The 27,308-nt window shown below is 41.2% G+C and overlaps 1 protein-coding gene across 1 annotated transcript in view; it reads right to left on the minus strand.

The window, feature by feature from the left end:
• The window catches only part of CLYBL (citrate lyase beta like), a 195,805-nt gene that overhangs the window by 25,646 nt on the left and 142,851 nt on the right, over positions 1 to 27,308 (minus strand). Inside the window, exon 3 of the mRNA XM_010006342.1 lies at positions 2,040 to 2,228. Coding sequence (XP_010004644.1) covers positions 2,040 to 2,228 — 189 coding nt within the window. The remainder of the gene's footprint in view (positions 1 to 2,039; positions 2,229 to 27,308) is intronic.

Consider the following 27,308-nt stretch of genomic DNA (forward strand, 5'->3'; position numbering starts at 1 on the left):
TTAAGTGCCCGTTAATGCAGCAGAGCTCTTCTTTTATTTTAAAATATTTTAAAAGTCACACTCTTGGGATTTTCGCTATCTTTTTTTTTTAAGGTAAACATAAAAAAAAAAAAAAAGCAGCACATGTTTAATTAAATATTGTGTCCCTTCCTCTCCCTTTAAAGAAATTTGCAATAAGCAGCAATACAAAAGGTAATGAGTGGAGAAGTTTCAATTAATTTTTCCTTTTTTTTTTCAAAAGGAGACGATTAAATGTTTCCGGCCAAGTAAAGTGTTCATTTCAGGGAGAAAGGGGAAGGAAAAAAAAAGAAGGCGGAGGGGAAAAAAAAACCCACAAAGCTTGGGGAGGGGATGAAGTAGCAAGGCCTCAGCAATTCTTTCAATTCCAGTGCACACCCAATAGTGTGTCGGGAAGAATGCACACTGGTCGGGATTTGTGGGAGAATTGTCCCGCCACAAAGGAGGGAGAGTTACGCTTGTTATAGTCCAATAAGCCATGCCAGTCAAACAAGTACCCACACTAGGGACAAAAGGAAAGCAAGAGATTCTCACACAAAAGAAAACAAGTAAGCCCATCTTTTAGTTGTGCATCAGCCTCCAGGTTTTCTGCTGCACATAAATAAAAATGAAGGGGGGGGTTGGGTTATATGGGGGGTGTAGGGGGGAAATAAACAGCTTCTGGGAGGCTGAAAAAATCATGCCAGAGTTAATTTGGGGAGGTTTGGGGAAAGAAGGCAGTGGTGTTAAGCAGAGCGTGCTCTTTGTGTGAGAAGGTTGGTCAAAGTGAGAGGGGAGGAAAAGGCAGACCATGGGGCAGAAGTTGTTGGGGCTGGCTTGTTTTCCATGATGGAAATCAAAGTTAGCAAGAGGGGAAAGGTGGAAGGGGATGAGGGGACAAAGAGGCCTCGCATCCCACCTCCCCACAAAACCTACTTGGTGGCAGCAAGGGCCCTGCCACTTTGGAAGCATGAGTGTTCACTCCTGACAAGTTATGTCTAACACTTACACGGCTGTAAACCCAGAGCGGTGCACTCCGGTTAATTTAATTAAATGCTGATGGAAGGGGACAGTGCACCTTCCATGGCGAGTGGCAGAGGCTGGAGGGGCCATGCCATGGAACGGATGGGGCTCGTCATGTACCCAGCAGATTTGCTTGGTTGTACCCGAGCTCAATGGTTTGATCAAGGTTAGATGCTGAGATTAAAACAGATCCTAATACTCCTGCCTGCTTTTCATCACAGCTTGCACGCGTGCTAGCGGCTCAGCTAGCGGTTTGCAAAAAATATAAAAGTGAATAATCAACTGTTACTCCTTTACTGGCATGCTACAGCAGTAATGGTATATCTAAACAAACATCCCCCTTTCTTGACAATTAAAACAATTGTCAAGAACAAAAGCATAATTAGGCCTATTTCAAAGTTTTCTTAAGTAATTTGACATGCCAACCATTTACATTTCAGGTTTTTATTGGCTGAAAAGTCAGTCGTGAAACACAAACACACCTGTCAGCAATTAAAAAGGAAGAAATAGAGAACTGTTCAGGAAATAATATCTGTGCTAATTAAAAACACTAGTTAAAAGCTTCCTGTTTGTTCCCCTAGTTGCCCCAAGGAGTGACCTTCCACCCAACCCATTTTTTCATATGTCGCTAACATGGTTTCCCCATCTCCTGCGTACAATGCATGTAACTAAGGCTCACAGAGAGGGACAGTAATTTTGCTTGTTAGGGTAGTTAGAGAAGAGTCAGATATTTATGCTTCTGTTTTTGCTAATATACTCTGACATCAGTATTGGCTCCTCATCGACCGTGGGAGAAATAAACTTGGTTTTCTTTATACATTCAACATGTTCCATGTATGCTTTTTATACAGCACATCTTACACACATTTAAATGGGTGCATTCCCCAATTACCTTAGCCAAGGAACAGCATGACATGGTATTTGCAGCCTTCCTCGTAACTCAGAGTCATTAATCTATATGCCTGTGTGAACCTGACCCAACAGCTTCAGTCAAAGGCTACTGTGTTGTTGGTACTCACCCATCTTATTTCTTCAACATTTTCAACCTTTGGCAGCATCATGCTTGAAGGAAGGGTCTTGGACTGAAAAAGCACCTCTAGATCTTCTTCTGCGAGGCCACTGGACACTGAGTTTATCCTAACACATTTTTCAGCACGGCCAAAGTTAAACTCTTCAAGGGTTTTCACAACAGTCTCTCTTGCTTCTCTCTATATATGAGTTTAGAGGCACAAAAAGAGAAAAACAAAGCATGTTTTCTATTGAGAGGAAGGTGCACTGAGCAGAAAATTTGAAACAACACGGGGAAAAAGCTAGACAGCCAGTATACTTAGGTGTCCCCAAAATGTCTGTCACTCTTGGACTTCCACTGAAGCAATTATCACCAGCACCTCACGATTTTACCTTCCTTGTTTCTTTACAGCTGGTAAATAAAACACTTGAGTTTTTTGTCTGAGTATTTCTACACCAGCACTTTTAGAAGACAAGGCTTTTGTGTCCACTCGTGCTGAACATGTCTAACAAACACAAATCTTTAGACTGACCACAATGTCATGCTATTAAATTTGCATTAAAAAAGTAATTTTTGTAATGCATCTCAATACTGCCTGTATGTCACTAAGCACAGATGTACATCTACTTCTTTGGTTTTGCTGTATAAATCTTCCTTTTCTCCATTTATCGAAGGTGTATGAAAGACTGTGGTAGAGTTGACAGCTCACATGTGAAAACAACACCAAAATAACTTGGAGATTTTCCTTGAACCAAGTATAAAGCTATTCTCCTGCTGGCACAAAAGCAAATCTCCAGAGACACACAATTCCCATCGCCGTTTGTTATTTTTGTGAATGTAAATTGTGTTTAATAGTTGATTTGCATAAAGAATACTTGCGCGCTTTTCTGAAATGCACACTTCTTCTGGAGAAGAAGGAGGGGGGAAAGGAGGGCACTGGGATCCCTGCTTCCTGCCAACTGCAGTTTCAACCCCAAATTCCTTCCACTCTTCAACAGCCCCTAACAAATTTGCATTGTCAAAATGCACACTTACCAAAGGTAATTTCATTTGTGAAGAGTTTTTATGGGGCTAATAAAACTTTAAAGCTCCTGACTCATGGAGGTTCAGGAGCGACTTTAACAATATGCAGCCACTGAATAGAGATGCTTTTCAAGAGAACAGGCAAACTCAAGGGGAAAAAAATACATAAAAAATAAAGAAAATAATCCAAGTTAGCATGGAGGCTAATACCAGTCAGTGAGCCAGCACATGACAGTAGATTTAAACCAGACGGATGCAAATCTGTGCCGGCAAGAGGGGCAGAGGTGGTTTCCCAATGTGGTCTGAGTTAAGCAGTGTGAGGGAACAGTAGCTTACAGTTGTCAGGTCCGATCAGAAAAGGGTCTCCCAGGCCGGTTTAAGACAGCTCTGCAGTGTACTGATTTACAGGGCTGGGACCTCTGATAATTAGAGTAAGTTTAGAGAAAAGCAAGTGATGGCTCTAACTGGTTAAAAGGAAGGAATAATGAAGCAGAAAGTTAATGAAATCTGAAGCAAACAGCCTCCAGCTTGGGGCTACAAGCCGTGCTCCTCCGAAGGCAGGGAGCATATGCCTGTTAATCGGCCAGACGGGAGCGAGGCGCACATGTACGCATCCCTGTGCTGCGATCAAGGGGCACGTTCCGAGGTAATCTCTGGAAAATACAACCCAAAATGTTCAAACCACTGTGAATGGACTCTGGCTGGGGCCATTAGGAAAGCCACACAAAGATGCACGCAGTTTACTACAAACACATCCAGCTGGAAGACAGCTCCAGTGTGCGGCCGTCTGAAATGGTTCTTCCGAATGAGGTAAACTGAACCATATGAGGCCAATAGTGGGTAATATAAATCCCCTGTGTTTTCCTTTGCTGACCAGGGGTAATGGGTTTCTCAGGCTGGGCTGAAAGTTTCTGGATATGATGCAGAAGGGTAGTTTAAAAACGTGATCCAAACCAATTTATGCTTTTAATTAAAGTCAGATTATCACCATTTCAGCACACACTGATCCAATTTGCAAAAGAAAGATCTCCCCAAATTATCCACTAAGGCAGCATCTGATTCCAATAGACATGTGTGTGAAGGCACATCTCTAGCAAACTTACAGCCTAATTCATTATGATTTTTTTCACATTATAATAATGAGCAGTAGACTGTCTCATTAGCTATTTTTCTCCTCAGGCTGCAAACTCCCTTCCCAAAAAAGACAGATCATGTCTTTCTAGGTATATTTCCATACAAAACACTTATTAACAGGCTGTTGCTGTTATCAATTTACATAAACTAAATGTGCAGCCCTCTGGTATGCATCCCAAAAATAACCAACAACTTCACTGAATTTATACCAACCAACAAACATGGGGAGGGGGTTGTTGTTTTTTTCCCATATTTTAATAGAAAATATGTTGCTATGTTAGTTAACACACCCATGCCATCTGTTGGGTTGAGAATTGATGCGTTTTCTTAGAACCACTACGGTTTAGATCTGTCTGCCTAGATACCCCAGGAATGGAAACGTTTCCCTTCCATGATGAAATACTCCTAGTCACTATAGTTTCCACATCAGGATTCAGTTTACATTTTCAGTTGTGTAACAAACTGAGAGTACCCGGTTGGCAAAGTCAGAGGGGGCTGAGGGGGCTGACTCAGTGCCTACCTTTCCTGCAATGGAGAAAATCCCACTGATGTTATTGGGGTATACCAGGTCCCCACCCAGGCTTCCAATAAAACATTTCATGGGTAAATAAAAAAATGTACTAAAGCCTCTGACTAAATGTACTAAAAACATGGAGAAAAGGGAAAGCTCTTTCTGCCTTGTTATGCAGTGAAATGTAAATGCTCTTCTTATAGTGGGAAGAAGCTAAAATTTTAAGCTATGTAAACTGCTTCAACATTGTAATAGTAGAGGAAAAACAAGTAGTCCTTAATTGAATAATGTCTTCATATCAGTAGACACAAGAATAAACACATTTTCCAAACTGTATGTAAAATCCCAGCCAAGAATGGTCGAACTAGAATTTTTAAGGAATGGTGAAATAAATTATTTGCCCTGTTCTTCGCACAAGAACTACAACACTGGATAATACTCTGTTATGACTGAGTGGCTGATAAAGAAATAAACCTGGTCATTAAGTAAATTATTCCATCCCCAGGTAGCTTGGGATGGTGTTATCCTCATTGAGACCAACATGATTTGGGTTCTTTATCAAACTGAACAAGAGAGAAAGTCAACAGAGAGCTTTGTGGGAAACATTTATCTTATTGAAATATGTTAAATTTCTAGCCTGTGCTGGAAAAAAATAGACAACACATTAGTCAGGGTGGCTACTTTTGCACCCCTTCTGTTTGATTCCAAGGAGGACACAGGAAGATGTTCGTTACCACACGCAGCTACGCCAACCGGAGCAGATAAAGGTTTCAGTGACGCAGCATCGCCGACAGCTCCACCGGCACCCAGACACACAGACACTGAAATTAAAGATGGGGATATGCGTGCTGCCGGCTCGATTGGCACCCATTAAACCTAATAAGTAACCATCCTCACGAGCTTCTAGCTCTGAATTATCAGATCTGCAAAGAAAACAACATCCGTCCACTTTTACACTCCAGTGGAAGAGGTGGTCCCTCGCGGCAGGGCTACGCAGTCTCGCCATCTGGAGAATAAATCGAGTGTGAAGTACAGTATAGTTTGGGACCAAGCTCCGTGGCAGCAGCCCAGCAGTTAGTTAGTTCATTAGTCCCAAACTTGCGGGGATTAGTGCGGTATCAGATCTACTGTCGGATGGGATCAGGCAGGCAGAGCACAAGACTTGGGGAAGGGGGTAGTGGTGAAGGAGGAGCCCCTTGGACTTGTTTATAAAACTACATAGTAGAAATGCACCTAAATAGGTACCTTTGGTAACAGTATTATCATAGTCCCCTACCAGCTAAATCAGCACCTTTCCTTTATTTTCCTTTTTTTTTTTTTCTCTCTGGGTTTTTTTTTTTAGTGATATGTCAAGACAGAGAAATTTCCGCTTCAACACAGAAGGAATGTCACGGAGCTGGAAGCTCAGCCACCCACTCACCCTGGACACAGTGTTAATACAGCAATAATGAAGCAAAGATAGTCAAATTAACAGAACTTGGGGGACTGCAACAGCAGGCAGAAAAATGACATTTTCTTCTTTCTTTTCGAACTGGTATGATAGCCCTCAAAACAGTTTTCCAACACTATGGTTTCTAGACCTGATTTTGGGGACAAAATATGTTTAGCTTTATCTTTCTTGCCTAGTCTTACCCCTTTTTGTTTTTTTCTCTCAAGACCTTCAGGTCTACATGTAAAAAAGTGGATATACTTAAATATATGTTTATGTATAGATCTCATCCTGTTAACATATTTTTGTAATAATTCTTCAAATGGAAACGTAAATATACAATGCACTAAAATGGCAGGCCAGAATCTATCGTCCTCACTGCCATGACAAATTTGCGTGTTTCACACAGCAGAGGAAAAATTAGTTAGTATAATCACAATTCAGGGTTTTTTTTGGTGACATGGTAAAAACATACAATTGTGTTTTTAATGTTACTTCCCTGGAGTGGTTTGTTTACAGGGCTCTTGTCACTTACATTAGCACATATCCTAAGAATGCATCTCTCAAATAAGATTTTGCAGAAGCACACAAATATTACCATACCCCCAGTGCTTTTTGGGCAAAACTGAGTTTCTGCAGAGGGAAGACCAGGCATTTTTTACATCCTCCATCAGCGAAGTGATGCTATACAGAATAATACTTCTTTTAGCTTCAAAATCACAGATGAGAACAGAAAGAGAAAAGACAAAATACATTTGTTTTTAAGGAAACCAAGAGAACGGTAACCACTTAAAGGAATTCCTTAGGAAGTTTAAAAACATTTTTTCTTCTGGTTCAAAAGGAAACATACCAAGCCCACCATGTAATCCTAAAGGAAAGAAGGGGCAGCAGTGAGAGGAGGAAGGAGAATAAGGCCTCCATCATGTGTTATGGTGTTTCTCCTCTGCATTTCAGGCAAACACATATTTTAGAGCACTGCAAGATTCAGATGCTTCCATTTGTCTTTCCTGAAATCTTCAAATTCTTTCTTTAATAATTATTTGGGCTAATCAATCCTTTCTTTTTTTATACCAACCTTTTCACTTTTCTGAGAGATTCTTCATGACATAATGAGTCATCTAACTGTGCATCTCTAGCATCTGCTGCTTTTCTCTCTGCTCTGCTAATTGTCTTTACAAGCAGTACATGGTCTAGCAAACTCTGATGGCCAGCATTATGAACTAAGCTGTGATTTAATTATGCTCTGTTGAGGAATCTTAATTTCTTTGCCAGTTTTCCCAGAAGTTTCACGTAAGGTCTAAGAATGTATTGGTCTGCCTATTGACAATATTTATCCCATGTTTTTAAAGGACAAGGTTTCTTAAAGCTGTTCATGAATACTTGGGAGGTGCTTCCTGCCACGTAGGCTTAGCAAGCCTCTCTCTCCCTCTACCAGTGTGGACAATGTGGATCTTAAGGATGCTAGCTGGGGTCTATCCAACATCATCAGACTTGGGCAATTTCCATATATGATGATTGGGTGGTGGCCTCTCTTGAAAGGTTGTGAACATGGGGAACCAGAGAACAAGAACCTGAGGTGCACCCACACAGAAGTCCAGGACTGAGGGCTGGTGCATCCCCATAAAGCTTTAATGGGGCTTAGCTGTATAAAAACTCCATTTCTGCTGAGCTGGGGTATCCAAGAGAGAGTGTGCGTATTAGTGCAAGAGCAGGACCTTTGCACAAGTCACAGTTAAGATATTTTTGTGACTTACATGTACCTCATAGAAATTTAAATAGAGGCCAGTAGGTTGCTAGAATGAACATAGAAATACTCATGCAATATGAGGACTTAGCATAAGTATCCCAGTAACAAAAATAATACAGCATGGGGTGGGTGGGTGTGCGTACACATAAACACAGAACAAGGCTTATACCTTAAGACTATGTGTACAGAAATATTTCAAAAGGTTTGTTTGTTGTTGTGGTTTTTTTTTATAACAGTCCTATGTACAACTGCTTCAAGAAAAGAAAATTTTGTTCATTTACGTAGGCAGCTATTCTTCTGTCTGCCAACTTTTATAAACACTTACAAAAGAGACATAAACAACCTTTCAATTAAGACAAATCAAGCTAACACTAATTTAAGCTGGCTGCAAGATGTAGTCCCTTTACTTTTTTCTCTGGCTTTCTGAGGATGCTTTTGGTTTTGTGACAGATTAGCATCACAAATGAAAATTCTTTAGAAGCATTAGTGTTAATTAGTCTTCATGGACAGTCCAAATAAGCTGCTGCGCAATGAAGTGAAACCACAAAATATTCAATCTGATGTATCAATTAAATAATAAAGAAACCCTGTAAATTTATTTCATCCAGCATATGAATTTACCTTTATGTAATGGTTACATTTTACTTTAAAATATTCTAGTTTAAGGTATATTTTCTTGGCGAGATGTAATAAATGATAATGGGAAATGTGTACATTTAGGCATCCATTTTTATTTTTATAAATGTATCTTTTATTAATACTGATAATGAAATGGATTGCTGTCTGTCAAAAGTACATCTGCTTTGGCAAATTACTGCTCCCTGTTCAGCAGCTGATTTCAAGTGTGGTTATTCTCAGTGAGATACAGATCAAATGTTTTGAAAATCAGCGAGTGGGTACCATCAAAAGCGCCATTGAATTACTGCCTCCATTATTTAATACATTATTTGAAAAAAAACCAAACAACAAACAATTCAAGCCAAACATTAAACCTTGTATGTGTAAAGTTAAAGGCAAATAAAAGTTTGTAAGAAAGAAAACAAGCAGCCAGAGGCTTATGCCTGATTGTATTGAGGGAGCCAGTGCGCCCCAAGCTGCTCAGAAGCCTTTAGGAACGAAGGTGGCATTAATAAAAATCAGGTTTACTGTGGAGTGACTTCCTTCATCCTTCCTCTTTTCTGGAAGAAAATGTTCCCAGTCTACCTGCAGTCTCAATGAAACTAGGTGTTTCAAAGAGAAAACCTGGAATGGTTGTGCAAGTTTTTTTGGTATTGTGCAAATACTGATTAACAGCTCTTACCTCAGTTTTCATAAAGTGATTCATCAGCACTGGTAAATTAGCAAGTTAGTATTTAGTGATGTGACCAAAATCCCACAGAATTCCCTAAGTGTTTACAGGTCATGTCCACAGTAAATTAATAGTTACGCAAAAAAGCTCTCTTCTCTTAATTTTCAACTTAAATTTTAAACATAAGTGGTGTCACCTTGTAGATGCATATGTGTCCATGCAACGGGTTTAACATGGGATTTATGACACAAGTCACTCAGGTGTCATAGACTGAGCAAGGCACCCACAGGAAGTCCTCCCACCAGGTGCACCATCTAGAAGTAGATTTCTTAAACCTTCTCATTTCACTGGCAGCTTTTTGTAAAGCAGAGATTATTGCAAGCAGTCCTGTGCTCCTTTGTGACATAATCTGATTATTATACATTTCTCTTTATGGACCCTCTGAGTAAATCTATACAATCAGATTAATTAGCTCTCAGCTTCACCTGAAGATCTTAGGCCTCAACTGCCCATGAGAAACAACTGCTCATTCCATCCATTGTCTCCTCTGGGGAAGTGAATAATCTATTTCCTCAAAACCAAAACCCAGATGTCCTTTTAGAGATGGATCTCTGCAGGCATCACACCCAAAGAACAGTATGGACAGGACTGCACCATGTTCAGCTACCTCCATCCCGCTCAGTCCTGGGATGCTGCTCCAGAAAGACTTGTATGCCTTCAAACACTCACGTGTCATCTTGCCATGTCCCAGGGCATGCAACACATATCCTCAGGTAAAGATTAAACCCCCCCGTGTTGATATGGCACACTGCTCAGACTACTTCAGCTACTGGAACTGAAGAAAAACCACCCAGAAAAACAACCATACTGTAGGTCCATTAAAACCCCACTCTATGTCATGGGGAGACCCAGACCCATGTGCTATGTGTCTGTCACTGCAATCAGTCTGCTCTAGAGGTTTGCCCCTATGCAATGGGGACATGGGCCCCTCTGCTTCTGCCTGGTAAGGGCACCAGGGATTTCTCCTTGGATCAGATGCGTTGTAGAAGTAGCCTGTAATTGCAGCAATTACTTCCTTAGGAGAATAATGTTAGGAGAGCATGAACGTAATTTTAGATGCTTTTAATTTTAGAAGCTTGAAAGAAGTAGATGCCAGGAGCACTGAATAGATAGCTCTCCATGGGGATGTTCAACACAGGAAACTTTGATCTAACGATCACACTAAATTGACACAACTCTTGACTTCCCACAAAGCAAACTGGTTTCATACACGTATTTCTCAGACAGTGCTTATCTTAACACTGTGCTGGATTTTGCCAGAAATCCTTCTTTCTCTACCAGAAGGCTTCCTTCTGATAGAGATCCCATCTGGATGGGTACCTGGGATGAGTCAAGGAACGCAAACGTCCCACTCTACCCCAAATGCAGTTTTTAGCACCTCCTGTAGGCAAGGTTTTCTCAGGTGCTCCTAATGACATTGTAAAGCCTGTTACATCTGGATGTTCACTCTTGGCAGAATCCTTGAAGGATGGGCAGCAGTACAAAAGCAACCACACCTTCTTCTTTCCACCCCCACGTCCCCAAAATGGGAAAGGGGAAACAGCACCAGAATGCCATGTCCCACATGTCCTTGCATCAGCAGTGACTAGCTGAGGCAGGAACTGAGTCCTCATGTATAAAATAAGATCAGCTCTGACTCATGTACTTGTGGCAAGGAGTAAGGACCTCTCAGAAATTACTTCACTTGTTTTTCTGTGGTCTAAACCAAATCTGGCTCTTATTTTTTTTCCTTGCTGAGACCTATGATGAATCTTGAAGGAACTGAGATTTTTCTCTAGTTTGAAAGTGGGACCTGAGGAAGTGGTTATTTTCTGGGTCAAATCTCCCCTGCAACAATCCTATGGTTGTATGGAATCTGTACATCACTGATAGATGTATTGTACTGGTACAATACAATACACATCTTTATAGACATGTAGAAAGGAAATGGTAGTTGTTTATTGGTGTTCATCAAAACCTTTTTAAGTTGCTCATTTATATATTCCTGATTGCAGTGGAAAAAATTACTGGAACTTACAGCATTTTTTTGCCTAAGTTTTTCTTCAACTGTATTTTTTTCCTGATGAAATAAATTATTTTCAATGCTAGGTTGACTGAGAAGGTCTCAGTGTGGCTTCTAGAATATCTGTAAGGTTTAAAGTAAGGCTGGTACATATTGCCCAATAAAAGGATAAGATAAATCAACATATATTTATTTCTGCAAGGTCTAAGCAGTTCCTACTCTTCCTCTTATTCCCACTCCATGCCCCATTTTTTTTCTCCATGAATGCGTTTCTAATGCAATTGTTTCTCAAGCAAGTGCAACTGGTGCAAACTGGATCACTGCAGAAAGTACATTAGAAAAAAATCAGGTTTATTTTATTTTTGGGTGGGTGAGTAGGATTTCTTTTTAACCCAGACTATTTCAGCAGTCCCTTTTACAGCATGACTATACAAACAACTGCATTACTGCAAGCAAGGGGCTTGCAAAGGATGACAATAAGCAGATAAGTAGGGCACCATGGAAAGAGCAACTGCTTGAGCTGTTTTTGTTTTTTCACCAGAGCCAACCAGCTAAGCACTCATCATTTCACTTGTTTTGTGCTAATAAGGAGAGTAGCAGGAAGGATTCAAGCAAATACCTGCACCCCAAACCAACCATGTCTAGAAGCCCTCATTCTTATGGTCATGCATACTTACCAGTGATGTTGCCTCAGCATAACTGAGCAGGACATCTGGAAGCTTTGTACCATGTTAAATCATCAAGTACTTTAACACTTTTGCCTCCAGTTAGGTTGCTCCTTTCATAATATTTTTCCAGGCGTGAACATCTGGACTCTTTCACCCACATTTCTGTTACCTACTCTTAGATCTGTCCAACTCCAAATCCAATATGCATTTCATCTACTTAAAGCAGTCTGTCAGGCTTTAAGCTCAAATTCTTTATGTCTGGCCTACCAGGTATTTTCTCTCACTTTTTGGACAAAGACTCTGCCAAATGGAAAGAGTAATAAAATGGGTTCAGCTTTGGACCATTTCTTAACACATACGATAGATAAATGCTGGGACCAGCCTGGACTCTGCCTTTATACCAATATAACTACTTCAAATTTAGTTAACACCAATAACATTAAGTCAATGCTAAGCTTTGGCATGCATCTGTTTGCCAAAGTGCTGCTAGCAGCATAGTTCATCTTCTTGTTTGAATGAACTACATGGCAATCAGGATTTTATAGCAGTATAATTGCATTGATACAGTACTTCTCCTTTGGTTTTCTTAAATTAATTTTAAACCAACAGTGATCAAATGGAATTAAGTGTTTACAAGTTTGACACCCATTAAATTACCATTTTTGTTCATGGTATCCCAACTTGCATATTGTTGTGCAAATGTGTGGTCTAAATATGTACTTAGCATTCTTTGTCCTTCTGACTTGAGATGAAAGTCCTTCTTGATCTTAATGAAGGACTGCCAAAAGAAATTAATAAAAATGTGTCCTATTTACCTAACAAAATCTTTGTAAGGGAAACTGTTCTGCTTTACCTGCTAAACCTGTTTACACTTTTTGACTGCCACAGTATTAATGTGTTTTGTGTTGAGACCAGAAGCTAGTTTTTTTTCCCCAAAGTGCTCAGAGACATCTTCTCCAGCCAAAATCCCTACTCTCATCACCTGCATCAGGTGCAGGTTAACCCTGGTGGGACTCGGGTGATGCTCCCTCCCCTTTCCTTGGCAGTGGCTGCTCCCTCCTCTGCCAGCTTGCCACTGAGCATCGTGTCCACCTGGCAGCTGGCCTTACAGCCTCCAGAAGCTCCCCACTTCCATTTGCTGATGCTAGCTGGGCACTGAGGTGCCATCCCTGCCAGGATGTTTGTGGCACTTGTGCTGGTGTGTGGTTATGCTGCTGGGCACAGCAGTTTGTTCAGGCCCTTTGCTGATGGAGGTGTCCTTGCTTTTGCTTGGGATGGGGCTGTGATCAGTACAGTCCAAAGTGGCCCTCACATCACTTATCAAGGGTTTGCCCCACCTGTAGATAACTTCACTTATTTTCCGAAGGCAACATACACAGTGATGTTAGTGCGGTTCAGTTTTCTCTGTCAGTGAGTTCCCTACCGATTTCTGTCCCAACTCTTCCATTTGGCATGCAATTGTCAATCAACTTCCTAGGAAGTTGCCTTTAGAGGCAGCAGGTTTCTGTGGCCCAGGTGCAGGAACAAGTCTGCTGTCTTAAGCCTACTGGGCAACCCCAACATCTGAGGGTGCTGTACCAGGTATGACAGCACCAGAAAACTGTTGTCAAGTGTAAATCTTACCAAAGGCTCTTTCTTTTCTGGTTCCTATCACCTTCCCCACTGGACTTCAGACAGAGTCACAGAATCACAAGATGGCTGAGTTCAGAAGCGACCTCTGAATGTCACCTTGCCCAACCCCCTTGCTCAAGCAGAGCCACTCAGCTGTGGTTGCCAGGACTGTCTACCTTTTTGTTTTAATTTTTGAAAAATGTTAAGGACCATTAAAAAAAAAATAAATTACTAGTGTTCAACACTTCAGTTTATTTCTTAATTTTTTTTGTGTTTTTTTTTGTTGTTTTGTTTTTTAATTCCTATGTCCCTTCCTGCTCTCGGCATCATCTCTTCCAATACAATTTTCATTTCCAACTGAGTGATTTGATCTTTGCTTTAAGATAATTTTTCATCTGTTGCTTACTTGGCTTTATTTCTTCTCGACCAGGTTTCACAGCTTCAGATTCTGTGTTGGCAGTTTCTTGGCCAGTTTTCCTTTCCTGTTGACCAGATACAATCTCTGCCAGTATGGAAGCTAAGTCCTCTATCTCTGGCCAAGCAAGAATCAATCATGCTGAATCTTACTAACATAACAGAAATCTACACTTAACACAAATGTAATCTTCTTGGGAATTATCATCCACTCTGGCATAAACTTTGTCACATTTTATGAATGCTTATGAAAATTAATTAATTCTTCTAGCCCACTTACATACATGTTTGTAAATAGATGGCTATCAGGATAATGAAAATAGCAAGACAAGAGTAGCAAAATGGCTTCAGACTTAACAGCTATATAAATATGTATATATTTAAGAGCACTGCTTCTGCCTTTGTTTCTCAAAACAGGACACTGTTCAATTCCATATGCGTGTGGACCTACTTTCTGGCTATTCTAGTTTCACATCTATATTGCAGAATTGCTGTAGAGCCACAGGCAGGTTGAACCCCATTGTCCTCTAGACCATACAGGCTTAGCACAAATACATGCTCTAGCGACAAGAGCTTTCACTCAGCCAGTTCTGTGTGCCCAGAAGTTCAGCTCAGCTTTTTCATCCTGAACAATGGGGAAGCAAGAGGGATAGCCTAATATTTTATCCTCTGTTTCGCCTACGTAGTCTTTGTCCAATAGCGGTTTGTGGCATGAAAAGCAAACCTCTTGCATGTAATAGCTTTCAAAAAGCCTTCCTCCCATAGACAAGGCAATGATGAGTTCGAGTCACTGCTTGCTGTTATCCTCATCTGTGTTTCAAATGAAGATGCCTTTTCTGTCATCTATATAACCTGCTCTGTTCCTTCTGTGTCTCCCCATACTGTGGTGTTATCCCTGGGTTTAATACAGGACAAAATTCTGAAAATGTGTTCTTCTGCTGTCCGGTTTCTCAAGGAGCACCCCCTCCCTTCAACCTTTACTTGTACTTTTTTCACTGCTCCTAGTCAGACAACTTATTGAAATGTTTTTGTTTGCTTTTTGCTGTTTCCCTCCCTCACCTTCAGTCAATGTTTGTAAAGCATTTAACACTACACCAGGCGGGTTAATTTACTGCACTGGTAAAACAGGCTATTTGGAGTGTCTTGCAACACTGACATGTTTTCAGCTTGAAAATCAGATGTCTCCATCCCAAAGGAAAGAATTCTTGCCAAAGCTTTGTTTATATCGATGCCAGGTGCAATCTGGCCCAACAGTGGTAATGGCATATGAACACTAAACAGTTTGTAAAAAGCATGCTTCAAAATGAAATCTGAATCCTATATGCAAAGAACCAGGTAAGAGTCTTGCTAGGAATTTGCCTGGTGTAGGAAAGTATTTCTTTGTAGAAACATTAATTTGGCTTCTGGGCTCCCTTTAGTGTTATTAGTGGCTTCTGATTTCAATTTTTTCATTACAGATTGTTTTTCTTTAGCTTCTGGTAGAGTTTTCAAAGCCAAAGGTTTATTGTGTAGAAATATTTTAACAACAATTACTGTAATTACTGTATTTAATACTTGATTTTGTACATGGCTCGTGCACGTACGCCTAACAAAAGAAACCTCTCTTCATTTTGCCTCACAGAGAGCGACCCTGATTCTGTGAAAATTAGAAATACTGCGATGTAATGCATACTGCAGCACCTCTTGAAAGGGAATTGCCAGGATTGAATTGCATCCTCTTCTTCCTAGACAACTTCAAAATAGGCTTTCATCCCTAAAGGAGATTTTTTTAGTTACTGCTGGCTACAGAGAGGGAAAAAAATATTAAACCTGTATGAGAGTCCTGACCCTCAGATTAAGTAACTCCCTGCCCATAATGTAAAAGCATCAGAAACCCTAGTAGATGGCAACTTGCACATGTTTGGCTGAGCACTGTGAAGATCACATCCTCAGCACTACTTTGCAAACTTACAGTTAGATAAAATAGTGGAAAGAAACAGTGAGGTTGACATACTGAGGGCTTTTTAAAATGTGCCTAGATTTTGTTTGCAAATCTATATTAAATTGACTTCCCCACTAAATCAGGGGCCATTTACATTAAGATCTTGTTCTAAAAAAACCCATGACATTTATGTAGTGGTCAAATTCTTATCTCTTCGGAGGGGCAACAAACACCCATTGCTGCCGTTAAGGATGTGCACTGCAATAAGGAAGGTGCTCAGTGTGACCCACATAACACACAGGCATAGAGCAAATAATTTCCCCACAGAGTAAACCAAACAAAAGCCGTGAGAACAACAGGAATAAGAGACTATTTGACAAAAAGCTATTCATGTGCACAACCCATTACCTCACCGCATACCTAAGTGTAAGCCCGTGCCTTTGGGTTTTGTCTTAGGGAGAACTCTGAGGGGAATTTTCAGGATGCCTTTCCCATGTGTTTGTAGCAAAATCATGAGATCAGTATGCCTTTAAAATGAGAGACAAACCACTTAATACTTTAACTCAGACTCCAGAAAGCATGATTATTGAATCAGTGCCTCAGCAGAAAAGGGAAGACTAACATTTGCAGATGGCAAGTTGCTTGCTGCAATCTGAAAGGGTCTATACTATAATGGCAAAAAATATGACTATATACACTTTCTTCCTCTGTCCATCTGCCACTGTTATAGTCTAGCGTGGGGGTTATCTTGTTTAAATTTGGACTGTTTGCAGGCTGATTTCTCATTAGGTTTGTGACAAAAAGAATAAATAGATTTTTTAAAAAAAACAACAAGAAAACCAACTGCTGCCTTGGTGCTGTGTGACTTAATAGTGAAATCATTGCAATAGCCTCCCACTGAAGAAATCTACATACTGCTGCTGATCTGCATAGGACCTCATCTAGTGACTGTGCATGTACATCTATACATATAGGGAATCTTTACAATGCTTGTAAACATTTTTCTGAAACAGAAGATGCAGAATAGTGGTAATTATCAGACAGACAGGACCAAAAGAAGATAAATACAATAGTAATAGAAAATGAGTAATGCAAATAGATATTTAATTTATTAAAATTTAAAAGTCATAGGAAGAGTCATCTTTTTACTCACTTATTATTCACCTTCATCCAGAGAAATTATACACTAGCTTGCCACGATATCATCTGCACTCATTTTGTAAGAAAAAAATATCAGTAGACAGAGGTATGTATTTATCAAGACACATAGACAGGGAAAACCTGTCAGGAACCATGACTGCAAACATCAGTTCATTCACCTTTCCCCTTGCTCAAGACTTGCCAAGATCAGGACATATAGATGATTGTTTAATTTATTTTTTTTTTCCCCAGGGGTACTGGATTCACCTAGAAGTTTTTGTGCCATCAGGCCCTCACCCTTGCAAGGACCACCTGGTGGACCTGCCTCCTGGAGTGGTGGTCCTCACAGAAAAATGTCACTGGTCATGACTGCTTCCCTGCAAAATCCTCATGCCTCTGAGCTCCCAGCAGCACCGATGCACCCAGGAGTTGTCCCCACCACCCTGCAGTGTCACCCCCCCGCACACCTTGCTCCCCAGAAGGCAGAGCTAGCAGTTGCAGGGAACAGGAGTAGCTAGCTAAAGCTTCCAGCTCTGCCAAGCTGACAGCAAAGGAACTGCAGCAAATAATGGAAATTGGCTCTTAACCATGTTACATTTTTTAAACGGCCTGTGATGTTACAGGACACAGGTAGTGGTTTTAGGGCTTGTAGGTCATTAGCTCAGGGGCTCTGAAAAAATAATATCTGAAGGCAGACTTTTAAAAGATTCACTCTAAACACCACATTCTGTGAAAATACGAAAATATCAAACTAAAATTACTAAAGAACATTGATTCCTCTCTCTTTTGAACTGCGGAAGGAGTATGCAAGCTGGAAACTCATGATCATCATCACAGTAAAGTCTTTGGATCTGTGTTTTGTGTAGACTGGAAGAAAACAAGGCTGCTGCTAAGAAGGTTTCATCCTGCTTTGAGTCCCATGGCAGCTCCATTAGGGAAGGGGGGAGATGAGGCTGGCTCATTGCTTGGTAGCACCTTGCAAGGTTTACAGCTAGGTTATAAGTCACCTGCCCAGTCTAAATACTAACAAACTCTAGTCATCTTCTGGATGGCCCACCTTATATATTTTTGGTTTTTTTTTCTTCTTTTTCCTTTAACATTAAAAAAGGAACTTTGATTTTGTTATGGTTTGCATTCAATATTTTCCCACCATCAAAATGGTATTGACATAACACAGCATATATGTTATTATAAAGTCAGTGGGAACAGCTTTAAAGAGCACTGAAGACCATTATTTGCTGTGGACCTGAAAATACATAAACATTAACATATTTCTTTAATTGAAGAAAATGAATAGGCAGGAGACGTTTTGTTGCAAGGTTCTGAAATAAGGATCTTTGTATAAAGCTGGTGTAAAAATGAAATTGGTTTTAAGCTATGTAAGGTTTCAGCTATCTAGTGTCTTTGTCATTTAGTCTGTGTCAAGTGGGTACAGACTGCAGTGCTTCTGGTAAGGAGGTTTTCACATTCACTTCCACCAGTAGTAACCCAAGACGCGGAGGAGGGTGGAGAACAAGGGTCATATTTATAATCTGGAATGCTGCAAAATTTTTCTCTTCAAGTTTTCAGCTGAACCGAGATATTTATCTTAACAACATCTAATTAGACCTAATTTCCATAGCATATCAATTATTTTCCTCATTAGAGTAGCTAATGCCATGCTCAGATATCATGGCAATCAAGCTTGCGATTTCTGGAAAAACTGGTTAGAAGGCTTAGTATGAAGTGTGTTTCCAACTGTGAAATTTATCCTTCCAAGCAATGTCTCCCAGTTTACTCACTTTGTTCCAGGATTCTCCACAGCATATGGCCACTGGAACCCATTAAATAACATGAAGTAAGACAAAGTCAGCGATGAGTCAAAAATAGCTGCGCTAGTGAATCGCCTTTCAAAATTCTGTCTTTAACAAGAAAAAATAATGAAAACCAAGACGTGCAATTAGAAAAAATTAAGGTCAATTTTCAAGCCGGGTTGCCGACGTAGTGGTTTTGAAATCCACGTTAGGCACCTCAAATAAAAGCAGTCTGATTGAACACCTGCAGCTCTTGGCAATGCACTCACGCATATAAGGCAGCCAGGCAATTCTTGTACACAAAATCTCTACCTCTCAGTTTTATTTTCCCCATTACCTAAACCTCCTAAAACTCCAGGTCCTAATCACTAGGTTTGACATGTTCCTTTCTCCTTCTAAGGAAGATACCCAGTGTTTCCAGTGCGTGGCCATATGTACAGTGCCATATACTTGTTGGACAAGTCCCATTTGCTCAGCATGAGAGTGAAGGCACTTTTTTTTTGGTACAGGAGCTTGTCACAATGTATTTGACCAAATATATTTTCACAATGTATTTGGATTCTTTGCATCCAGCTTGAGAAATCTAAAAGTTAGGTATCTGCTCTATGCTTGTTTTCTGAGAGTTTTTTTACAGTCAATAGTGAGACGTCGGTGCATTTGGAAGGAGATTGATCTTTTCCCTGACTTGCTGCCTAAGGCTTAGAGATTATTTGTTCTTTGGAGATACCCAGCTTCCTCAGCTGAATACACAGGCAGCCTCAGCAGCTAGATGAGATGAAGTGCCTTCTTCCCGGAGAGCTGCAACAGGCAGGATCAGTCTCACCACAGTGTTTTCAGGGCTGGCAGCTGGTAGACCAGATGAGACACACAAGGTTTTGCTAATATGAAAGGTCTAACTATAGACCTTTGCTGCTGTAAGAATATCCCACTAGCAGTGGATTTTTGGGACCAGCTGAATATATGGTTACACCAACGTGCAGGGCGAAGCTTTTATTCACAGCTATACCTTAGCCAAATGCCAGCCAACTGCATTTATCTCCTCTCATTTAAAATACACCCAGTGCTCTGCATGGGTGCATCTCAAATGAGGCATAAGAAACATGCAAGTCCCTGAATAAATGGAATTCTTTACTGATGCATTTCAAAGTTTTGTAGTTATTATTATTTTGTTACTTTTGTATTCAGCTCCCTTAATTTGCAAGTAAAAAGATGCTTCATCTGGCCATCCAAATAGTAAACTCAAGCAAAATATCCCAGGAAATAAACAACTGTGCTCTTCTGACCTGCATTATGAACAATAAAAAGTTGTCTAGATTCCACAGACTGTACAGACTGTGACCATCCCCTTATACCTAAACATGTCCATGGATTTAATGGACATATTCAGGTACAATGCAGATCGGAATCCAGCCACATAACTCCTAATTGATTTTAAATTATATGGATGGTAACGGTGCCAGAAGACAATTTAGTTTGCTCTCTTTCACTGAGCTGAAGTTGTTTGGTTTTCTTAAAAGAAATAAAACTGATAATTGTCACTACAGTAAGTAAATATGTCTGAATACATGCAGAAAGCAGATCTATTGGGTAAGAAGGTTACAGAATCTCATTTTGTGGTCCATCTGCTCCCTCTTTGCTTCCCAAGCCAACAAACACTAATCTGGGATGAAGAAACTGACAGGACATGGGGGAGGAGTAGATGGTCACGATTCCAACTCTTTTCAGTTTTTTTTATGTATGTGCTCATACCATTGCGGTATAATTGAATAAAAATAATGCAGTGGAGTCAGATGGACAATTTAAATGATTATGCACTATAGCAGGATTTTACTGTTCAAGACTTTCTCATAATGTCAGTGCAATTTATACATTTTACCTCTGAAACCTGAGTGGTCAAAATGAATGTTCAATGGAAAAAAGATGCATTGCTGGAAAAGATTGTTAAGCAGATCACAAGATGAAATAAACAGCAAAATAATCAGCTTGAGCTAAGAAATGTGTCCAGGCTTCGCCTGTTGGAATTATTTTTTGTTCTAATTTGCATCTATCATGATTGTCATGAAGAAAATGTGAACATCGCCCCAATAAAAAGTTGCTAGTGACCCCAATATGAAAAAAAACAAAAGCAGTGGAAGAGGATGAGAACTAAATACAAAAGAGCTAAGGATAAAAACAAATTCAAAGCTAGGGAGCTTTAGTGAGAAAGACAAAGCTGAAGCAGCAGTGTGGCTAACCAGGGATGGCAAACGAGAAAGGGATGTGCTGTGTGACAGCACAGTAGTAAAAAAACAGCCAATGGAGCTGTGTCATGTCAGCTCCATCTCTGTGCAGCTCGTCAAGAATGGTTCTGCCAGTCTTTATTTCCAATCCTGGGCACTTTGTCATCAGAAAGATCATATTAAGTAGAAATAAGTTGGTGTGTAAGCTAGGAGGAACAAAGTAAAAAAAAAAGAGATGAAAAGCAATAATTATGTATTGTTTGGCTTAACTGTAATTAAGATGCAATGCATCTCCAAATAATTTAAGCATGTTAACACTCCACTGTAAGTTCTTGAACAGAGTAAAAGAGAATTATCACCAGCATTTGGGCTAAGTACTATGAAGAAGTAAAAAAAAATAATAAAGTTGCTGTCAGTGGAAAAGTGTCTCATGGTTAAAGCACCTAATCCAAGACTTCAAAATAATTTTGACCACAGGATGTGAAGCACTGACACAGTGTAAGGTTCCTCTGCCAGGTGAAGGCTGTTCATGCTTCCTGGAAGAGTAACTTTAGCCCAGATCAGAAGCTGTGAACATGCATAAAAATGACTGGACATCCCTTAGTTAACCATGGATTTTTCAGATGTCCCTTCTCATCCCCTTTCCACACCCAGTGCTCCAAAACTATGGTTCCTGGTTGTGCCTTGGAAGTGGCTGCTCTCCCTCACGTGCAGGTCCATGAAGAAGTTGGTATAACTTTGTTGCCCACTGCCAAACACCTGAACTGACTCATCTGCTTTGAAGACAGGACAGCCCAAGCCAACCACACCAAACAGTAGCATGGCGCTACCAATTACTGATGTTGGGGCTGAGCTGGTGGCCCTAGCCAAACATGATGAAGACTGTATGCCAAGAGCAGTATTCCCTGAGAACATGAGCATTTGGACAGGACACTAAATGCCCTTGAGTTGTGAAGGTAGCAGCTACACAGGGACAGCCAAGGGGAGCTCAGGGCATCACCACACACATGCCGTGTGAACACTTTAGGACACGGAAGCATCAGACTGTCAAGGGAAAGCTCTGAGCTAAGGCTCAGAAATGGGAAAGCACAATGACAAAACTTCAAGGTCAGCACTACAAGGAGCTTGCCCGTATCCAGACAAGGACACAGACAAAACTGCAAATGCAACAGGAGTTTCCTGGCAGAGCCAGTCAGCTTTTGAGGACAACACTGTTCTTTCCAGAAGAGGTTAATGACCACACCAGAGATGGAGAAGATTTGACTGCAGGGAACCTCTCTGAAGCACTGATTTCCCAAGATGTCCAGAAACTGGCTTGACTTCCATGCTCCTCAGTGTGAAAGCAATGTCTGCAGGCCCTTTGTTTCACATTTTTTTCTGGGTATGCTGAGATGTACCAGACAGAAATGTAACTTTTTGCAGCTCCATTCTCTCACACAAATGCACATACATCAAAATTGCTGTCTCAGCTTTGCAGACTCCCAGACAGGCCTGGTGGTGGCACAGGGTATAAACCTTCCAGGGTCTAAGGCCTTTCTCCTTCCTGGTTTGCCTTCCCTAGGGTTAATGGTCATGAAACACATGGTATTGATTTTGTGAGAGCTAAGAATTACATGGAGCAAAGCCCATACATAACTACAGATCATCCTCCGAACTTCACCTAATGCATCAGGATTTGTAAAAATCAAACCTGAACTGAAGATAACAAAAGGGATTCCCAGCACAGCAAGCTTTTCCAGAGAAACTTGAGCAGATCTCTGCTCTTCTGGTTCAATGCATTACAGGCACAGTATGCAATCACAGGCTAAGGGTACTCATGAAAATGTGCATTTGTCAGCCTAGAAGAGTATGGATCCAAGCTACATTCTCTGATTGCTGTGGTGCCTTTTAATGGTCAGTGATCACCAAAAAGTGAATCTAAGGTCCCTCTCCTAACTCTCTTATACTTTGGAAGCTGATCTTGATACATTCATTTTCTACTGAAGTTGTCAAAATTTTTCCATTCCCAGGAGTCTGAAGAAAGATTCTGCCCCCTTCTAACCTACTTATTCTGGATAAAGAGGTAGTATTTTTGTGCTTGTTCTTGCCTGCATTCTTTCATGAATATGCTCTATTGATTTTTGGACTAATGTTCATTTCCATGCTATCAAGAGAGAAAAGAGCCTAACTATGCATTGTGTGAAACAGAGCTACTTTTTGATTTGCTTGGAATGTGCCACTTGATAATTTTTCTTGTTTGAAGCAGCTTGGCATCTGCAGCCAAAGCCAGACAACTCAAGGACACAGCTGGTCCTACAGGCTCTGGAGAAAGCCTGGGAACAAAACCAGGGTTGCAGTGGTGAGAGAAGACTCAACAGAGTGAATGTGCAAAATCAGACTTGGCAGAGAAAGCCACCATGAGCGTGGAGCACAGCCAGGCTTCAGTGGGTGTCTCAGTGGAAAATGTAAGGGCCTTTGTCCAGGACATGATTAGCAGAGGTCAGCTAATGAATAATATAGGAACAACACTTTCTTCTCCTCAAAATCCCATGTCCAGCCTTTAGATCTCACCTCTTGATGCAGCCGAAAAAGCCAGTGCAAGAAAAGCCTGCTTTGACAACCCGTGTGTTCCTCATCTGTAGGAGGTGAGAGTCAAGAGCTGAGCTGGCTTTCACTTTGCAGCCCTGAATGTTTGCTCGTATAGCAGAGAAAGCTGATCAATCACCAGCTTCCAGGTGGCCATTGCAGTGGTTTTGTCCCCCCTTTGTGGGAACGCGGTCCTTCTAAACCTGGAGCTCTTGCGCTGCTACTGCACCTCCTGTCTTTGTCCCCTCCTGCAGGATAGACACTGGAGTTCTTTGTAAGCCCAGCTCCACCTGCAGCCTCTCCCTCTGTATGGTCTGGATGGTATAGGAGATGGCACTGGAGGCTGGGGACTCTGAGCACTGCTCCCACCCAGAGGGTCTTTCCTTCCCCCAGCATGTTCTTCTTTGGCTTGTGTGCCTCTGAAAAGCACAGAGTTTCTCTGGCAGGTTATCAGGCATAGTGGCCTGTGCCCCTCAGACTGCAGGGGGTAGGCAAGCCAGATGCAATAGGGCATGGGATGCCATGTACCAGACTCATGCCCTATGTTGGCAAAAATACTGTCCCACGTGCCCTGCCTTGCTCAGAGGAGGTGCCTAATCAGGAGCTGCATCCACCGACTCAGCAGTACATTTGATCCTGCAGCCTCGGCCTGGGACTGATCACCTTGGGAAGGAGTTTGCTACAGGAGTAGTGAGACCTGGCAGGTGGCGTGCAGACAGAAAGGAATTAAACCTCTATCATTTGCTGCTCTTTGATTCACTGAAAATTCCTTTCTGTGGCAGGAAAACAATAATGTCTCGTGCTAGACCAAAAATTTGGAAGTTTGTCAAGTACCTCCGTGCTTCTAGGGACTCAGAAACGAAACAAACCCAAAAGCTCCAGAAAAATCCCAATTCTACTTCTCTGCACACCTATCTTAGCACTCACCTTTTAATACAGACGAGCACTAAAACTAAATATTAGTTGCCTTCTTTTAACTTGTGGCTCTTCCTTTTCTTCTGCCTTCACACACTCACTTGCTACTGCATATCTTGTTTCAAGTCCAGGCATCTATCCTGAAAACATGATGTATGACTTCTAAAATCCAGACAAGTAAAAGCATTAGAAGGATTTACTGCTCCTGGTAAGCTACCAGATGCAGAAACTTCTCAAAAAAGAAGCAACACCAGCCAAAATAACATAGGTAGGTAGGTTGAAGGAGCTAAGTAATCCAGCCTGACTGGGCAGACCTAGAAGGAACTGCTGCCAACCACACGTAAGAGAAACTACTCTTTGTTGTAAAATGTACCTTGAACACAGCTATGAACAAAAGTAACATGAAAATATGACGCTCATATTAATGAATTAAAAGTAATGACAATTTTGATTGGGTCATAAAAATATAATTATTTTTGGTCTGCAGATAGATAAAAATATGCATTTTGTAATGGGGAACCCAAATAACCTTATCTGCTTTAGGCCAAATATATTTAGCAACAGCCTAATTTAAAAGGTTTAAATGGAGCTTTACACAAATGTTGGAGAAGAACCCGGTCCCCTTGGTTCCAGCTCTGATGGGGCCAGTGCTGTCCTGTGCCAAGCACTGGACTCCCACCCTCCCCACCAAAATAATGTTTGCTTAATAATGTTTTGTGGTTGTGTTTTTCTTTTTCTCCCAAAGGTGTAAATGGGCCCTTGTTTGAGCTCGTCACAGATCCAGCTTTATTCTTTTATCTTCAGTAATTTGGAGATTTTTTTCCCCTGCAGATAGTTTCTATGTTCCACTCACTGCTATTTGCTAGAGAAAGTCTCTTGGGCTTTTTGCCCTTTGTATTTCCTCTCTTCTTTCATGTGGAGAAGACTGCCAACGCGGGATTTGCAAACTGCTGCCAATATGGGATTTGTGCTGCTGCGGCTGCCAATCTTTAATTTAGCATATGTATAAAGCTAATTTTTGGACACGATGCTAGTGCCTGGCATCTCTGCAGGAGTCAGCCAGGTTGTAATGTTTGTATTGTACTGCACTATAAAAAACAATAAAAAGAAAATATAAAGGAAAAAGCCTTTTATCTCTAGCTTTATAGCTACAGATATGGTCTAAATACTCGTATTCTCCCTCTGCATCTAAAATTTGCTTCCTCCTTTCTGTGCTGTAGCCCTTTCTTTTAGATTTGCAGTTTGTGTTGCCTGCAGTAGGAGCCAATGATAGGCTCCTGCTCCCTACTGAGCATATCTTCGTATTAAAATGTATAAATGCAACTCTTTAGCAGAAGAAAAAAAGACTAGTTTCCCTTTAATTATATTTAAACTATACAGCCACACGCGCGAAGCAATGCTTTCTCCTTTTTAAAAAATATTTTAGCACAGAGAGTCGGAGAAAAAAATCTAATCATTCAGGAAACATCTTTCTTACAGAAAACATAAGCTTGACTACCCTTCTTAGGCAAGGACATCTGCTGTTCCGGAGGAGGAGGTTCCTGCAGCGAATCCTCTAAAATACGGCGGTGCTGTTCTGGCCCCTGCCTGGGAGCAGGAGAGAGCTGAACTCTGTCTCCAGGAGGACCCCATATGGAGGACCCAGAGCATCCCCAAGGAGCTCCTCAGCTGTGCCCTGGGGATGGGCATGGGCCACATGGCAGGCAGAGGGGAGTAGCTTCATGCTGCCCCATGATGGTGGCTATAGCAGGACAAAGGCTGCAATAAGGTGGGTCATCTCCTACCTGGATTTATAGGAAGAGATGGATTTATAGGAAAAGCATGCAATGACAGTTAACAGCTCTTCCTTACAGAAGGGCTTTACTAAACCTTTACCTAAACCTATTCCACCTCTTGAACTTGAACGGTGGATATTCACCAGAAGAAGAGCAGGCATGAAGGAAACTCTAGAGAACAGAGTGCAGTTTGGAAGAACATGGCAAACCATGACAGTGGTGAACTGAGGCAGTGACTTAAAGTAGGGCTCACTGAACGCATCCAGTTTGAGCACCTTTCCCTTGATGAAGGGAAAAAAATCATTGGACAAATGCAGAGAAATACGACAGGATTGCACATTTGCTTTTTACAAATAGTCTTGCCCTGGGATTCAGAACCTGTTTTGATTCCATTTTTTAAATCAACAGATATATTTGCAGTTTCCTTTTGCACAACAGCTACTAGATGAAGTAAGATGGTGTTGCACTGCCCTAGCGTTACGTTTTCATTTTAATTACTGTGATTTAAATTACCCCCCTTCACTGAAGTCCATGATATAGTGTTGACTACCCAGTCATAGAAGGTAGACTGGTATTTTCTAAGAAGGAGAGCTTGCCTACTTTCACAGCGGCAGTGCCATGTGCTGTAATGAGACAGGATTATTGTTGCCACTGCTCTTGAAGGCCTCTCTCCACAGGCAGCTGAAGAACGCCTGAGTCACGCAGGTGATGCATTTGCTGTAATGAGATGGACAAAACCCCCAAACCCACATCCAGGCCTCCACTCAGCACAGAACAATCCCCTGTGCACCCAAGCTGTGGGACAGTGGGGGTGGGAGGGTGGGAAACAAAACCAACAATGCTGGGAAAAACCAAATAGATAACATTTATTTAAAAAAGAATTAAAAAAAAAAAAAAAAAAAAAAGGGAGTCTAATGTTAATACACCCTGCACAGTCATGCAGAAAGCTTGGAGTTTGGTTCCTAATCCCGGCCCCTTGTTCCCTGGGCCGGCGGGGAGCAAGCGCTGGGTGGAAGGAGGTGCCGCGCGTCACGCAGCGGCAGCCCCTCCCGCCGCCTGGAGGA

This window comes from Chaetura pelagica, unplaced genomic scaffold (genome assembly GCF_000747805.2).
Source record: "Chaetura pelagica isolate M959 unplaced genomic scaffold, ChaPel_1.0 scaffold29, whole genome shotgun sequence".
In the NCBI taxonomy this organism is placed as follows: Eukaryota; Metazoa; Chordata; class Aves; order Apodiformes; family Apodidae; genus Chaetura; species Chaetura pelagica.